Source organism: Vigna radiata, chromosome 3, assembly GCF_000741045.1.
Source record: "Vigna radiata var. radiata cultivar VC1973A chromosome 3, Vradiata_ver6, whole genome shotgun sequence".
Taxonomy (NCBI): Eukaryota; Viridiplantae; Streptophyta; class Magnoliopsida; order Fabales; family Fabaceae; genus Vigna; species Vigna radiata.
In genome coordinates this window covers 6,006,335-6,024,788 of record NC_028353.1, presented here as the reverse complement: position 1 = coordinate 6,024,788, position 18,454 = coordinate 6,006,335, and the positions used below count along the sequence as shown (strand labels likewise).

At 31.6% G+C, this 18,454-nt stretch overlaps 3 protein-coding genes across 3 annotated transcripts; 1 reads left to right on the top strand and 2 right to left on the bottom strand.

Annotated features, from left to right (window-relative positions):
• Positions 1–6,174: 6,174 nt before the first annotated feature.
• LOC106756937 (probable purple acid phosphatase 20) lies at positions 6,175–10,356 on the bottom strand. The gene is made up of 5 exons (XM_014639534.2): positions 10,083–10,356; positions 7,643–7,937; positions 6,922–7,496; positions 6,515–6,603; positions 6,175–6,424 (listed from the first exon to the last, which is right to left on the bottom strand). Exons 1-5 carry the CDS (start codon positions 10,224–10,226, stop codon positions 6,241–6,243), a joined length of 1,287 nt encoding a protein of 428 aa, XP_014495020.1. The 5' UTR covers positions 10,227–10,356; the 3' UTR covers positions 6,175–6,240.
• A 2,543-nt stretch (positions 10,357–12,899) lies between these two features.
• On the top strand, positions 12,900–15,154 carry LOC106757752 (purple acid phosphatase 22). Its single transcript, XM_014640533.2, has 5 exons — positions 12,900–13,215; positions 13,292–13,583; positions 13,917–14,485; positions 14,567–14,655; positions 14,744–15,154. The coding sequence occupies exons 1-5, from the start codon at positions 13,036–13,038 to the stop codon at positions 14,952–14,954; spliced, it is 1,341 nt and encodes a 446-aa protein (XP_014496019.1). The 5' UTR covers positions 12,900–13,035; the 3' UTR covers positions 14,955–15,154.
• Positions 15,155–15,250: 96 nt separating this feature from the next.
• Positions 15,251–16,528, bottom strand: LOC106757753 (zinc finger A20 and AN1 domain-containing stress-associated protein 4). Its single transcript, XM_022779267.1, is given in 3 exon segments — positions 15,251–15,669; positions 15,672–16,052; positions 16,342–16,528. Coding segments are annotated over 2 exon segments (519 nt in total). The 5' UTR covers positions 16,045–16,052; positions 16,342–16,528; the 3' UTR covers positions 15,251–15,523.
• Between the last annotated feature and the right edge of the window lie 1,926 nt (positions 16,529–18,454).

Here is an 18,454-nt window from a genome sequence, read left to right as displayed (position 1 = left end):
TTTTGACATTACACGTGTCAAAATGTGGTTAGATGATTTCAAATTAAAAAAACAAACTTTGGTTTTTTTCTTCCAAATATATCCCTACCTCAATTTTTTTAATTTGAAATCGTCCAATCACATTTTGACACTGTACACGTGTACAGTGTCAAAATGGTATCAAAAAATGATGTTAAAATATCATTTTCCTATACACATTTTATATTCATAATACAATTGTGTTGAAAGTTCTCTTTTTCTATCTCGCGCTTATCTGTTTTTTCTAGTTTTACTTTTGTCACTTGTGGACTCTCTACTATATAAGTCTTCTTACTTTTTCTTGGTTGCTCATCATAATACACACAATCTCACACAAAAGTCACTCTTTCCATAGACATGATCTTTCAAGAGCTACAAGGAAGAATAAAAAAAGACAATAAAGAAAAAGACCTAATGACAATTAAAAACAATCAAAATTTATTAGTAGTTACTGATAAATATTATCAACAAATTTTGGGACATCAATAATCACTGACAAATATTTATTGTTATTAAATACTGACAAATTTTTTGATTCATCCATAAATTATCAACAAACATTTTATAAATGGATTTTTACTTCAATTCTTAACAAAATAAAAAGTCAACTCATATTTTCTAAGCCTAATAACACTTATTAAATAAATAAATCAATGACGATAAATCCTTCTACAATAAGCAAAATAAAAACTCAATCCTTTAACAATAACGAACTAAGATGATATTTAAGTTTATATTATAATACTTAAGTGCAAGTGTAAGTTTTAAAACAAAAAATATAATATTTAAAGGTTATTTATTTATTTTTTAAATTCTCACTACTTTATCAAAGAAGATATTACTAGTTTTATTTATCTAGTTATGATAACTGAATTTGAACCCAATTATATCTATGATAATATTTCTTCTTCAAAATGATTAAGAACAATAATTCTTTCAACTACCATGATGTCTTTTGTGGAGATAATTTGATATAATGATCTATATTAAAGTATTTTGTTTTATTTTTATCAATCTTATTTATATATAAGTATTTTTTTTTCTTATAATTCTTTTCTTAATGTTAAGGTTTGTATATGTGATTTTCGTTTTATTTTTTTATTATTATTATCTTGATTTAACAATTATTTGATCTTGATTATTTATAATAAGATATATTAGATTGTTCTTCAAATTTGAGTCGTATATATTATGTATTTATCCCAGCTTAATTGTAATAAAATCTTACAATATGAATATATTGTAATTTATCAGGTGATATTTGTATCTTATTAGTCTTAAATGATAAGACTTGCTTAAAATAAATCAAAATCTTATCTATCAATACATAATTCTTTGGACTTAATGATAAGACTTGCTTAAGTTAGGTTGAAATCTTATCTATATTTCATCACAATTGTTGAAGATGAAAAAATCATGGATAAATAATAGGGATGGTGACTTTTATAAAGTAATTTTTAGTATGATGGTGACTTTAGACATATCCTATGACTTCCGTAGATTTATGATTTTTTTTTTACATCTTATTCTTTTATGAAGTTGAGTTATTGTTTTGCATATTTTTCATGTTTGATGGTTTATTTATTGAATAGAAGAAGACTATAATCTTTTTCATGTGTTAATTTTTTTTTTTACAGAGGGGTTATCTTTGTGAGAAGGTTAAATATGTTTTTGGTTACTTAATTTTCAGTGAAAATTAGAATTAGTCTCTTTTTGAAACTTTGACCTAATTTAGTTCCTCAACTTTAGAAATATGTAGATTTAGTTTTTTTAACTAAATTTTGTTAAGTGTATTTGACATTTTAAACGTATTTCATGATAGCATTTGAGTTCTTTACACTGTTTAAAACATTTCTTTTTCAATGTTAATTGAGAAATGCATTTGAAACCTCAAATAAACTTAACAAAATTTGGTTAAAGGAACTAAATTCATGCAGTTTTAAAGATAAGGGACTAAATTAGTCCAAAGTTTCAAAAATGGACTAATTCCAATTTTCACTAAAAAATTAAGTGACCAAAAACATATTTAACCCTTATAAGAAATCATTAATTAGTTCATTAAGTTGTTTTACTTGTTACCTTCAATCAAAGTGTAATCTCTTTGTATTTAAAAAATGGACACCTTTATATCTTCCTCCAAGTATCTGAATTAGGATACTTTAACCGTGGAGACGGGAATTTTGGTAGTTTCTTATACTTTTTTACATGTAAAGAGGATTTATTCAATCTTTGGGATAAGAAGCCTAAGACACTCATCAGGGTCATTTTCTTTGTGTGTAGAATTCTTAAAGCATTAGAGCACTCATGCCTAAGAGACTTATTTACTATTTGTAACAAGTATCTTTAGAGCACTCATGTTTTTTTTCCTCATGTTTAGGGAACTTGCTCAATCTTGGGATAAGAATTTCTACATCATTCATGACCATTTTTCTTTTGTGTTATTTAATTCCTTAGGTAAAATCCCTAGAGAACTTGTGGATCTTTTTCTTGTGTGTGAAAGACTTGTTTAGTCTTGAGATAATAACATAAAAACACTCATGAACTGTTTTCCTTAGTATAAAAGACTTATAGAATATCTAAGATAACTGGAGGACTTGTAAATATTTTTTTCTCATCTGTATGGGACTTATATTCAATTTTATTTTGAGTGTCTACACTTGTGTGTTAGTTGTAAGTTTATAATAGTCTTTATTGTCACATTAGAAATCCTAAACATTACAAAATTCATAGAATTATCGATAAAATTTTACAGATATAAATAAATTTGTTAGTAAATATGAGTTAAGATAAATCTTACAAATAAATCTACTGATGACAGATTTTTTGCTGATAATTCTGTTTGTAATATATATTTAATTTATTGATTACAAAATTTATATTTAAATGTTGATAATTTATATTTTATTTACCAGTAAAAAGTCTATAAGTAAATCCATTCGTAAAAAATTCATAAATAAATTCATCGATAATTTGTAATTTACTAAAAAAATTCGTCAATAAATTTATTAATAAAAAAAGTGACAATTTTGTTGTTAAATATTGAAAGTGTATAAACTTTAAGGACAATGATATTTTGACAACTTTTTTTATAACGGAACACGTATCATCATTTTATTGGTCTATTTGAATTTATGTTTAAAAAATATTTAAAACGAACTAATCACAAGCTATCACATTATCAAAAAACATGGCAAGAAAAAGAAGGAGCGTCTTGCATGTCTCCACCGCAACTCCAATAGAACAAAACGAAGAAAGATGGATGTGCCAAAAAAAATACATCTACCAGTGGAGAAGAAGCAGCAGCGTGTCTTCACTGCCAAAAATGCAGACCACCACTCCTCACCACCACAACTCCCGCCGTGACCACCACAAGCGTCAGATTAGCCTTTACATCACGCGAAAGCGCTAGAGAACTAATCGAAATAGTGTTGCACGCCGCCATCTCTTCCTTCAAGTACATAGAATCACCACATGTGATAAAGGGAGAACACCACAAGGATCTGCTTGGGAATGACAAAGGAGCAGCAGAAATCTTGAATTGCGACGTTAGGGATTTTTCAGAAATTAGGATTTTCCCAATCATTTTGTAGCATTTTGTCATGATCATGATTTCAAAACTTGCAACGAAAAAAGAAACCCACGGCTGGAATTCTCTTGATTGGCATGACCGTACCTGCAGTGTGTGATGAAGAAAGGGAGGCATTTTGAAAAATAGATTAGGGATTTTTCCCAATTTCTACAACAATTAGAATTCTTAAAAAGAAAAAAAAAAAGTGAAGTACAGGGAGTTACTCCCTACACCTCCCTATTTGTTCCCTCCACCTTTTCATTCCTTTATTACCTTTTACTTTATTCTTATTTTATCCTTTCAATAACCTTTGAAATCTCCTTTAAACGGATATACGAGGATCCGTTCACGGATCTCAATATCCGTTTAAGATAAAAGACATCAGCTCCGGCAAGGGATTCACCACAACATCAGCAAGAGAGACGGTAACGGTGGAGTCACAAGAGTTGGATAAGATTCTGTAGAAGGCATTGGATGTGAACCTAGATTGGACCGCGTGGAAGGCCAATGTGGTGTGTTTTGGAGGCTCATAAGAAAATTGGATTGTGGGTTTGGGATAATGTGGTGAATATTTGAACTTGACGAAGGGGATTAAGGGCTGTTGAAGAAGATTTCGAGAAGGGAAGGAGGAGATTGGAGATGACGAACCTTTTGGATGATTGAAAAAGCGCCATGGAACCCAACACTGATTGGGATGCGCTACGTTTTATGCTACCCAACATTAATATCTATGCCAGTATAAATTACTTTCATTTCTTAGTTTTTAGTATATTCGAAACATCAAATCAATTTTTACTTTCTACTACATAAAACTATATTAATAAATAATTTTATCCATTTTAACTTTTCTTCCTCCTTTTCGATCATGTAAAATAAATATTATGACACGGGTTGATAGATAATTTTATTTTGTAGAACGTGGTTAAGGTTTCAATCTCAATCCCGTGTTTATCAGAAAATTTGTGAAGAAAGATGAGAGTTTACTTAAATAGTTAGATAGATTTCAATATTTTGAGAAACTAGTATTTGAATTCTATAAAAGCGATATTTCTGATATACATGAAAAGAAAATTCTGGAGAAACTCAAGTTGTGCATATGTTGAAGATGATGAGTGAATACAAGAATAATGTGGGAGAGAAGATAAATAATTTATTAACCTTTTATATCTATATTCAAATATTCAAAAGTTTGGAGGAGGTGGGAGAGGTGAAACTGTAAAAAGGTAAGGATGAAGTAGGATTGATGATTACTAACATTAAAACAAAATATAAAAAAAAAGTTAAAAAGGATAAAAAAAGTTATTTTTGTAATAGAAAAAAATTGAAGAAAGTTGGAGAGGTAGAGGGAGAAAATGGGAAGGTGGAGGGAGCAACACCTTTACTTACATAATTTACTAACGAATTTCTTTTAATAATTATCAAAAAAAAATTTCTTCGATAATTACTAATGAATTTTTCATGTAATTATCGACAAATTTTTTTATATAATTACCAACTCTTTTTTTATAATTATCAATAATTTCTTTTATAATTATTAACAACTTTTTTTGTTGATAATTACGGTTAGATATAAAATTCATTCATTAAATATTATCTACCACATTATTATTAATAGATTTTGGTCTATCGGAAGTTTATAAAAAAAATATTGTCGATGAATTTTTAATGTTTTCACCTCTCACACTGATGTATATACATTCTGAACGTGAGACTAGACATTAATGAATAATCTGATAACAGTCCGATAACAAGTGAAACAATATGCTGAAAAACAGTAAATTGACCTTATAAATTCATTTAAATATTATTTATTGAAATTAAATAAGAACGATGACCGTACATGTTGCTAAAGAACGATGAATGTCTACGTTAAAAAAGATTAATTATTAAGTGAAGAAACCAAACATAAATAACTAAGAGGACAAACAATTAATTTGAAAATAAAACTCTTTCCATAATTTTTTTTTTTATTGGAATAATAATTATTTGAATATAGCACCAAGTGATATATCGTTGAATTCTACAACTATAGTAAGACTAGTATTATAAGTGTGAAAAAAAGAAGAATAATGATGAGGAAATATGTAAACCAAAAGTTAGATTTATTTAATTATTTAATTTGGAGAAAAATTAACATGATGTGTACAATACTTTATAAAAATATAAAATATGTAGAATAAATGTATATAAATAAATAAAAAACAATAGAAATACAAACCAGCCTCTAAAAGAGCAATGATTAAGCAATACTATGGCGATAAATTTTAATTGAAATATGAAATATCAACTAAAGAGTAATAGAAATTGAAATCTCAACAATCATTCCCTCTCTTTGTTAAGCTTACCGAATTTTCTTTTGTAAAAAAGACATCAGGAAAAAAGTTTTATCGAACATTAATACGTTCAAACCAAGAGATATAATGATCTTATCAACTAGAATACTCAATCAAGAGATATATCTTCTATCTCTAACTTTTTATTTATATTAATTTAACAATTATTTATTAAAATTTAGATATTTTCCTTTTATTAGGTAAGTATTTCACTATTCTATAAGATGAATAAATTCTAATTTTGTTGTTGTTGATATTTGAATCTTATATTTAGTTTTCCAGGATTAAATAGCTGGAAATCCTATTAGCATGATTGTTTGATCACTGTTTACAAGAAGGATTGGAGAAGAAACTCGTAAGCCAGATACTATCACTAACAACAGCTTCATCGTTATCGTTCTGATGCCATGTCCAACGTGCGTGAGATGCATTAAAGACTTCGAATGTACCATGTCCAAAGCTAGCCTCCCTGAACATTGATATCGCTGGCTTAGGATCTATGTACCTGTTCAAGCAAAAAAGACAGTGAATTCATTCAATGCAAATCTAACATCATGAATTTCCACAACTTAATTATGGTGAAACATGAAATTACTTATTAGCAAGGCCTTCACGGTTACCCCCGTCCCCGATTGTGATATGCACTGGACCACAATTGTTAGCTTTGTCTTTATAAACCCGTGTCTGACAAAACAAACAAATAGGTTATAAATAAGGACAATGATATTTTAATACTATTTTTTGACACTATTTTGAAACTGCACACTGTGAAGATGTGATTGGACGATTTCAAATTAAAAAAGTTGAGGTAGGGATATATTTAGAAGAGAAAAACCAAAGTTTATTTTTTAATTTGAAATCTTCCAACCATATTTTGACACGTGTGCAGTGTCAAAATGATGTCAAAAAAAATGGTGTTAAAATTTTATTTTCCTATAAATAAAGCAAGACAAACAAACAGATCGAAGAGTAACAACAGTATGAGTAATATATGATACTCACGAAGCGTTCATAAGCATGAACATGGCCTGCAAAAACAACATCGACACGGGCTTTGAAGAGCAAGTCTTCCATGGAAGCTTTCATTTCAAGGGATTCAGGCTCACCCTGATGAGCAGTGTTGGAGTTGTACCAAGGAGCGTGAATGAGCGCCAAAACCCAGGGAGTTTTTCCCCTGTTAACCTTTTGCAGGTCAGATTTAAGCCAATTGTATTGCGGAGAAGATGGATGAAATTTGGCATAGGAGCCAAGCATGATGACATGAACGCCAGCGACATCGAAAGAATAGTAGAGGTTAGAGTCTGATCCACTTTCTTCGAAGGGCATGCGCCATCTGGCGTTGTATGCCGTGAATGGCTCTGAGTGAACGATAGGAATCTTCTCCACTTCGTGGTTGCCTTGGGTGACCATCCAAGGACGCTGGCTAGCTAAAGGTTCTACCAACCGACCAAAGGAGTCCCATAGAGGTTGAATAAAGTCTGCGTAGGATAGGTCACCTGGTAGAATCAACATGTCGTAGTTTGATTTAGCTACATGCTGCAAGGTCGAAGTCGTCCAATCCGTTTGTCCAAGATCTCCTGCAACATCATTCGAAAACATATACACATGTTGTAAGTAAGGAGAACACCGTGTAATTAACATTCTTAATTCACTGTCGATATATATATATATATATATATATATATATATATATATATATATATATATATATAGGAGGGGATACCAACTACTGCAAACTTGATGGGAGGTTGAGAAGGTGGAGTCTTGAAACTGTATGTTTCGGAAGAGGGTGGGTCACCCAAACGGTAATAGTAGACAGTGTTGGGGTTGAGGGGACCAATTACAACGTCATGAATTTGACCGGACTTGTAAATGAGATAACGGTAGGAAGAGGTTGTCCCTGTGGCAGATAATGCATTTGCTGAAGGAGATGGACCGTACGAAACCTTTGGTGAAGTTGGGCTGTCTGTGATCCACGATATCCTCATCTTGTTTTCTCCCACTTGAGATATGTGTACCTGAGACAGAAAGATCCACCCATTGCCAACACATTCATTAAGACTTTGTCTTAGGAAACTTGTCTAGAATAATTCATGAGAGAATATAACCTATGCCAACACTTTAGTTTAAGAACTTTCTCTTAGATAAACTAATAATTTAGTGTTTCGATCAGACCTATGTAGTGTAACCACTTGCATAAAATTACATGACTATCTATATGTTACTAAAATTACAATAAATGTATATAAATTAAATCATTCAAATATTTAAGTCAAACAGTGTTCTTAGTTGTCAAGATTTAAAAATATTCTTGTCCTGAATTGTAAACACTTTTCGTACTTGAATATAAAAATAATGTTTTAATCCTCGAATTCAAAAATTATTTTTTTAGTCTCCAAAGTTAAGAAAAAACAACACTACAGAAAATAAAAATCTCTTTAACTGATGGAATTGTTTATTATTTCAATTTTTAAAATTACTTTTTATATACATCTATGTTAATATTAAATTAATAAAATAGTTATTAAAAACAAAACTATTCAAAATTCTATTTAATTGCAATCTTTTATTTTCAAGTATTATATTCTTTTCTTGTTACATACTTTATAATTAATTTTATATTATAACTTCAAATGTTTATAATATAGTAAAAAAGACGCAAATGTTATTATTTTGTTATAATAATTAAATAGTCAAACATAAAGTTATTATAAAAAGTACTAGAAAAGAAATAAATCTATCATTATTAAATTTCTTGAAGTATAATATTAAATTAATAATTATTATTATATGTAATACAATGATTAAAATAAATAGCTTAATGTAAAAAGTCAGAATTACAAAGAGAAAGAAATCAAATAGCTTATTTTTTTTTTATAGAGACTAGCGTAAATAAAGGATTTATTACAACACTTGTGGGCATATTTTTTAAATATTTATAAATTATTTAAATTTTAAAAATAGTAATTAAAAGCATAAAATTAAAAAACAAAATGCATATACAGTTATAGATATATAGTTATAAATATAATTATAGATAAAATAAATTCTAGTTATTAAAATAAATTATATTATAAGTAATATTATGTTACTAAAATATTAAAAATGAGTAATTTTAAATTTAAAAAATAGTTATTAAAATGATAAAAAATAAATAATTTTTTAAAAGGAGTAATTATTTGAATTAAAAAAAAAACTAATTATTAAAATGATAAAATTGAAAAATAGTTTTTTATTATAAATAATTATCTAAATTTAAAAAATAGTAATTAAGAGAGTAAAATTGAAGAAAAAAAGACAAATAAAAAGTGTGTTTTCATAGATTATAGATAACAATTTTTTTATTAAATATTTGAAAGAAATAAAATAAAAAATAGCAAATTAATCCCTTTTAGTCAATTCGCGAAGAGGAGGGGATAAAAAATAAGAGAAATGTGCAAAGATAAAAAGAAAAAAAAAAGGAAGAACAGTCTATATATTAATATTTAAATTAGTTTTAAATTCAGAACACTATTTCAAGAAAACAATCGTGATAATTTAATTTTCGTACAAAGATTTGTTAAAAAAAAATAAAAATTGCAGGCATGTTAAACAAAATTGAGATCGTTATTTTTTTTTCTTTGATTGATACAAAATGCCAAAAGATGAGAAGACACAGCCAACGACAAAGCGTTTGGTTTAACCATTTCGCAGTTTGGTACCAGATTAAGCCAATTCTCTCCTTCTGGTAATCAAACATGTTGTCTTCTACACCCAACTATTCACCAGCACAGAACATGAATTGAAAAACATAAATACTTAAAAATTGATAAAGATTACGGTAAAATAATAATTTTTCAGTTAAAAATATATATAAGACCACAATGAAAACAATCGCACACTCGATTTATCCGATGAAAAATCTGAACCTCAAACATATGTTGTCAATAAGATGTTGATGTATATGTGTTGGCTGGCTCCAGTGCTCAGGAACATTAAATGCGCCATGAATGTGAATTTCAAAATTCAAGCAGTTACTCTATTGAATATCCACAAAATCAATGAGAAAACTTGAGTTTCTCGAACAGTTTTTCTTTCTCACTTCGCTAACTGGAAATGCAAATAAAGCGTCGATGCAGAAAATTAAAAGTCAAATTTGCGTAAGCGTAGTAATTTGTTGTTACCTGTTGTGGCAAGTCGGAGTGATCCGCGTTTGGAATAAAGAGGTTTTGACGAGGTGGTGGTCGATTGTAACCATAAACGGCGTCGATTTCGAAGATTCCGACGATTAGCAAGAACCCTAGCATGCACATTCTTTGCACCAACATCGTTTTGAAATTTCGGTGCTAAAAATGTTGTCACTAAAATCAAAGAAATTTGAGATTGAAAATGAAGAAAGAGGAGAAGGTGGTTGATGAAAATCAGTGAATGTGTGTATATATTTATTGCGTGATTTGAATATTCTACGACCCACAAGTTTCCTTGTGTATTGAGTTCTTTATATAGCGTTCACACTTCACAATATGTAACCCAACCCATGTGTCGACATGTCTTGGAACTCCAGCTATTGTACGCATAAGATATAAATGTGTTCATAGTTTAATTTCGATTATGGGATATTCTGATATTCCCTTTCTAAAAAATATTTAACCTACTTGCAGTTACGGAACAGAATCAACGATGAGAAGAGATAAAATATTATTTTTTATTGAAAAAATTTAAAATAACTGTTTGTTTGTTTTAGCCAGAGTTATGCCTTTTTTTGGTGAGTTTTACGATAAAAGGAAAGGAAAAAATTCAAAAAATTGGAAAAGGAAAAAAGATATATAAATGGTACAACTTCAAAAGGTTAATGTATACAAAGGAAAATTAATTTCAATAATAATAATAGTTAAAGAAATTAATATTTATACTAAGACAAATGTATTAAACCTTTTGTTTGTTTTAGCCTGAGTTATGTCTTTTTTTAGTGAGTTTTACGATAAAAGGACAGGAAACAATTCAAAAAATTGGAAAAGGAAAAAATATAAATGGAACAACTTCGAAAGGTTAAAGGAAAATTAATTTCAATAATAATAATAGTTTAAGAAACTAATATTTATACTTTAAAAAATGTATTAAACCTGACACATTCACTAAATATTTTCTTGTCTAATTGCATAAATTTGAAAAATATATACGTTATTTCACAATAAATGTGGCGTTTTATCTTTTTTGAAAAAATGAAGCGGTCATAACATAACAAAGAACCACAAAATATAAAAATGATTTGTTATTAAAAAATATCACTTTTTAAATGACATTTCTTGTAAAAACCAAAAATGCAAATTACTAATGATTAAAAGTGGCTGAATTAAGAGTTTGCACGAATTCTCCATGAAAACTTACAAGAAAGCATTCTGTGAGGAAGAAATTTTATCACAACGATAAAGATATGTTTTGCTTTTATTGGAGTTGCGATTTACTTTTCCTTTGTCTGGGCGAAGAGTATAAAGTTTATGATTGGATCTATGTGAAGGACATATATAAATGCTAATTAAGTGTTAAAAAGTCAAAACAAGTTGTTCCTCCTCATATTAGAACAGATAACTTGATTTGTCCTTTTACATCTAACCTAAATGTCTTACTATTGGACTAACGAAATACAGAATATAAGTAATAATTTCGTAATTATATGGATTAGAAGGTATGAAAATGTAATTACCCAACATAATGTGTTAAAAATTTCTGATGATATAGTTGATGTAAGAATAGCATAGTTGAAAAGCATTCTTTGTATGAAATTTCATACTTTGACACTGATAATCTGTCTTGAGCCCTTATGGATCAATTCATGATAATGACCCGTGTTGATTTCAAGGCTCATACTTGTATTACTAAAGTCTCTTGTAAATTTTTGCCCAAAAGGACTGTAACTGCAGGATTTATTCATATTTATAGGTTTGTAGAGGATGGAAGATCTCTTGAACTGCTTCACAAAACACAGGTAGAAGGTGTTCCTCTTGTTCTATGTCAGTTTCAAGGAAGATTACTTGCACATAAAAACGAAGCAATGAAGAACTTGGGGTGTGTTTCGGACGTAGGGCTCAACACCGAACACAATCCCAGCTATCCAGGCGGTGTACTTTGAAAAATCTACTTACGTCTATCACTGTACTTTGGAAAATCTACTTACGTCTATCGTTGATCGGTTGTCACCTGCACATTACTCTGACGCTCAAATCAGTATAGTCAATATAAAATAAGCAAATGTAATTTGATCAAAAAGTTCTATACCTGATTAACATTTCCTATATTTATAGGTATTCAACTCAGTTAATGGACATTAACTACCTGTAACTGTTGATTCATGTTCCGACAGATTTGTCCATTAATTATAACTGTTACTCACTTGCCCGCAAGATTCGCCCCACCAATCTAATAATGTTGTTATACTATACTCGTCCTTCCTCTTCATTCAACCGGCCGGCCTACCCGTGTCCCCGATTGACTCCCAATTCTCCTGCTACACCCTTAATATACCTTTCATCCACTTATCGTTTTTATTCATCTTTACCCGACCGGCAACCCCCTTACACTACACTACAGGGTGCATGGAGAATAAATAATATATTAATAGTGTAATAAATAATATTAATAATATATTGGAAAATGAATACTGCTGTGTACTAAAATGGATACAACGAGAGCGAGCTTGGAGGGTTCTTATGTTCTTTTGTTGCTTGAAAAAACCGTTTAAGGTCAATATAATTAATATTTCTCAGCAGTCATGTTCACTGTACCGAAAGTTTTGCAAACTTGGAACAAATAGAGAGAAATAGCGTGTTTGTATTGCCTTCAAATCTGAGCCATACGTGATGTTCAGATGCGCCATTTTTATGTAAGTCGGCTTCTATTATTTGATGTAAGTGCCAAACTGCGTATTGTTTTCCATACAATTCTATTTTCTTACTCAGTGGAAGGAGGCACGCGTGTACAAGAAGGCAGAGAGAAACAGAACTACAAAGCAAGGAGTTTTGAAGAAAAATATATCTTAAATGCTCTTTCCATCTCATGCAGTGTTTTTTCCGCAACCCCATTATATAAATAACTCAAAAGAGTTCCCTTTACTAATATACTTCATGAATCAACAAGAAGATGATGGGAAGAAAATGCAGCAGAAGGTCTCTTATGGAGTTCCCAATCCCCCTCATACACACCCTATTCCTCCTTTTGTTCCCACTGCCTCTACTCTCCGAGCACAACAATTTCGTTCGTCAGCCAGCTGGTCAACTCATCATCACACCACATCAACGCTCCCATTCTGATCCGCAACAGGTTCATGACGACTTATGATGCATGCATAGATCAATTATGTTAATGTTTACTTACGTTCGCAATTTGGTTACTGTAGGTGCACATTTCATTGGTGGGGAAAGAGAAGATGAGGGTGTCGTGGATAACGGAAGAGAAGCGTGCAGAATCTGTGGTGGAGTACGGAACAGAGTCAGGGGAATATAACGCAAAATCAACGGGGGAGCATACCTCGTACCGATATTTTTTGTACAATTCCGGCAAGATTCACAACGTTGTTATTGGTCCTTTGAAACCAGGCACCACTTACTTCTACAGGTGTGGAGGGTCGGGCCCAGAGTTTTCTCTCAAGACACCTCCACACAACTTCCCTCTTGAATTTGTCGTCGTTGGTAAGTCATTGTCGTTGGGATTTGATATCAGTCTTTTGCTTCACCGTTTGGTTTGCTTCTGTCTGGGTTCTACTTTGGCATATAAACCATTATGGTTTTATAGTTGGGTTAATTTTCAAGTTAATGTGTTGTTGAAGCAACGCAAAGATGGGGTGGGACACCAATATAAGGATAAGGTATCTTTTAAGGATTGAAGAGTGGCGTAAGTGTACACCATTTGTTTGGCAGTTCCCTAACTTGCCTAGAAAAAGATCAATGAATCACTTATATTTGTCGTTTTACCATTTGTATGTATGAATAATGTTTTCCATAAAGATATGTGATTGAATGCAGGGGACTTGGGACAAACAGAATGGACTGCATCAACCTTGAAACATGTCGAAAGCAGGGAGTACGACGTTGCGTTGTTACCAGGAGATCTATCATACGCAGACTCCCAACAACCTTTGTGGGACTCCTTTGGTCGTTTGGTGGAACCCTATGCCAGTAAAAGGCCATGGATGGTTACTGAAGGCAACCACGAGATCGAGATTTTCCCCATTATTTACCCACAACCCTTCCAAGCCTACAATGCTCGTTGGCCTATGCCCTTCCAACAAAGTGCTTCCACCTCAAACCTCTATTACTCCTTCCAGCTTGTTGCCACCCATGTCATCATGCTAGGTTCCTACACTGACTTTCACGCCCAGTCACAACAATACAACTGGCTCCAGTCTGATCTCGCCAATATTGACAGGGCCAAGACACCTTGGCTCATTGTGTTGTTGCATGCACCTTGGTATAACACTAATGAGGCACACCAAGGTGAAGGTGAATCCATGAGACAAGCCATGGAACAATTGCTTTATAATGCCCGTGTTGACTTGGTTTTTGCTGGCCATGTTCATGCCTATGAACGCTTCGTACGTCACACTTCCATTTCTTTTTTTTTCAACTTAATCCTCGGTTGTTTTGTTTTCAGTAACTAGTTAAATTCATTGCAGACTCGAATTTACGATAACAAAGTTGACTCGTGTGGACCCATGTACGTCACCATTGGAGACGGAGGAAATCGAGAGGGGCTTGCGTTAACGTGAGATGTTCTTATGTTTTAATTTTCAATTTTCGTTTTTTTTTTCTTTCTTAGGTTTATATTGTTGTATATGTATTGTTGATAACAGGTTTAAGAACCCTCCAAGCCCGCTCTCGTTGTATCGAGAACCAAGCTTTGGACATGGAAGGTTGAGAATAGTAAATGAAACACACGCACACTGGTCGTGGCACCGAAACAACGACACTGATGCAGTCGTAGCTGATGGCGTTTGGATAGAGAGTTTAAGCAGCTCCCAAGCATGTTCGATACAACAAGATGCTCCCAACGAAGAGCTATAAAGGTGAATTCAGTTATAATAGGACAATGATATTTTTATAATTTTTTTTTGACATTTTTTTTATAACAAAATCCGTGTCATCATTTTATTGGTATCTGTTATCAAAAAATTATTAAAAAAATGTTGCTAAAAAATTTTTTTCCCTTGTAATATTATGTTTGAGCTCAATGCACGATTCAAATATACCCTCTATTTTGATAACCTTGTATGAAAAAGTTAGAAAATTATTCATCGGGGATTTTTATTTTGAACAATTTTGGTCTTGGAAGAAAAAGTCCATAGTGCAACGGCAGAAAATGAAATACAATGCAGAAGATAATTTGGCGCAGAAAAAATATTAAACTACAGTGCTACTAGTTTTTTACATTTCAATTTCAAAAGGGACCTCAAATTCCGAACGTGGGTGGACCTAGCAATTTTCATTTTTAATGAACACAAAAGCAAAGCCACCAAACATGACTTATTCAACCCTTCCAATGTCGTCATAATAATAGATATATTTTTTACACACGCTCATCAATTCCTATCATCAGCGGTCCACCACGGACGGTCCTGATCAACTCAATCAAATCACATCATCCAATCAACGGCGCAGATTAAATCCTCCGTAGCTTCTCCCCTTTGATCACCGGATTCGCCCGAGCTATCTCCTCTCTCCCAACCGCCTTGAAATCGAAGCCACAGGCGTGTTTCTCGGGGTACCTGTGGGTCCCACAGAACGTGGTTCCACACCGGCACTTAAACCCGGTCAACCCCACGCGCTTACGACACGCGCCACACCGGTTCGCTTGAAGCGGCGCGCACGCGTCCGGCGCGGACACCACCGCCGGTTGAGGGAGGGATTCAACCGGCGCAGCAGGCGAGGAAACCACAGCGGTGGCGGAGGCGACGGTTGCTGTTGCTGCGGCGGAGGATGAAGACAGAGCAGTTTCGATGGTGGATTTAGTTTTGGCCTGTTCTTCTTCCTTGAGTCGGATGTCTCTGTAGCATTTAGAACAGAGATTCATGGTGGCGGGGCTGCCGAAGAAGCCGCAGTTGTTGGCGCAGAGTCTGTGACCCTCGGGAGCTTGGCATGGGTGTTCTTCGGCCATGTCTGGATCTGTGAGAAAAAAATCTACAAGGATGAACAATATTTGAATGATGGGATTTTAGATTGGGCGAAAATTGGAGGAATAATTGAAAAAGTGATGAATCTGGCGTTTGGAATTATTACGTATAAATAGAGAAATCACAGATTGGAAATTGAAGAAAGGAGTGCCGAAAATAGGGGATTTTAGTTTTGTACAACGAAAGTTACAAGAAAACAATTCTTTTAATTTAAATTGTTGAAAAGAAGATAGAAAAATAAGGGTTGTTGATATGGAAGAAGAAGGAGAGAGAGTTAGTACCTGATTTATAAGGAGTGATTGTGGGTTGGGGAAGAAGAAGTGGAACAAGAAGAAGAAGATAAGAACGAAAGTGGGTAGAGGAGAGAGGAAACACCAAAGAATCTTAACGGAGAATGATTAACAGAGTCGGAACTGTGAAAGGATATTAAAGAAAGGAAAAGAGGAAGCCACCGCGAAAGGAGACAAATTAGTGTTAATCATTTTCAAATGCTCCTTCTAAAATGATATTACTCATTAATTAATTAATTAATGGAACGGAAGAAAGTTATATCGTGGAGATTTGGGAGGAGAAAATTATGCATTATGGTTAATTAGATTTGTGATTAATTACTTTTAACTAACGTGAGAACGAAAAAGAGACAGGCTGGCTTTGACGGCAGTGTTGTGGTGGAGAAGAAGGCAACCGGCAGATAAAGTTCAACGAACCTCGCCATATATTTAGAGACAAATACTTAAAACTACGTCACAACTTTCAGATTATAAATAATAATTAGGTCGCTAATTACGAGTCAAATAATTATTTATGGACGCGGAAATGCATTAATTGAAAGAAAAATGCGTTTAATTGAAAACGCGGTAGAAAGATAAAAATAAAATAAAAAATAGGGTGATTAAGTTGAAGCGTGTTTGGTGAGAATGCTCTAGACTCATATTAGACCCACCCCGATTTATTTTAAAATAAGTAATAATAAATAATAATGAAAAAAAAGAATATGCTCATCCCATAACTTAACCAACGTGCCGAATTCATTTTTGAACAAAAATAAAGATATTAAGCAACGTGGCTGTAATGTAACACGAGTCTTAATTTACTTTCTTATATAAATATTATACAGATAAAGGAAACCTGTCTTAACTAATTTTCTATTTTTTTTTTTAAATTAGGGGAGAATTATCTCTTCACATGTTTTCTCTCTTAAAACTATTTATATAATTTTTTTATTAAAAATATCTATATCAACTTTTATTAAAGGTTTGGTCCGATGACCTGTTTTACTAAAGGTGTCAAGAAAAGAAGTTGGTCCAGACTATATTAAAAAGTTTCACAAAAATTGATTCCAACAAAATATGCCCTAATTCATAGATTTTTTTTTTGTCGACTCCTTTTAGTACAAAACAGTTATATTTTCTAAAAATTGAAAATAGTATTATTTTATTAAAATTTTAACATATTTTAGAATTCATATGTTAACGGTAACAAATACAATTAACTTAATTGATGTGAATTAATTTTTTATTTTATTTTCAGATTTATAAATTTTTAAAACCCGGCAAGATGTCATTTGTTGGTCAAAATAAAGTCTGATTGAACCTAAAAATTATTATAACTTCAAATAGGATCTTTCTATTTCCTTCTTGGTAAACACACACCCTGAATCTCTTTATATCAATTATAAATTCAAAACGTTAGTCAACTCTCACAATGATCTAATGTAAGATAGTTTTTACATCATATATTATATTCTCTTACTTTAATATATTGCCTCAAAATTAAAAAAAAAATTATAAAACATAAATATTATGCGACAATAATTAAGTATAACAATTTATACCGATTTTTATTCATTCAATCATAATCAAATAAAAATTATAAAATGAGTAAAAAGATGAACTACAACTTTTATAAAAACACTTCAAATTCTAAAAAAGAAAAAACATTTACTTAACTTAAAAAATTAAAATTCTATTATAATGAAAGACTGAGTGTTTTCTTTGGGGTTTCTAAATTCTATTTACACCCCTGTGTTTAGCAAGTTAACTCCCTATTATATGTATTTCCGTATTAAACCCAAAGCAGAAGCCGAAACAAGTCTAAACCCGCATGGTTTTATTTTCAACCTCATTCCTTAAGTTATTCGTACCCCCTCAAAATCAAACATCCAAATATGTAGATTAAAAAAAACATTTAAAAAGAAATAAAAGACCGTTTTAAATTGTCTTTCATGTAGAAATTTAGTGTATCTATATGTGTGTCTAAATATCAACCGTGTCTCGCACACATCATATTTGAGAGATTGAAAATTAAAAATAAAACCACATAAAATAATTTTTTCTCAAGGAACAAGAAGCCAAAGATAATAAGGTACATTAACTAAAAATTAAAAATTGATGC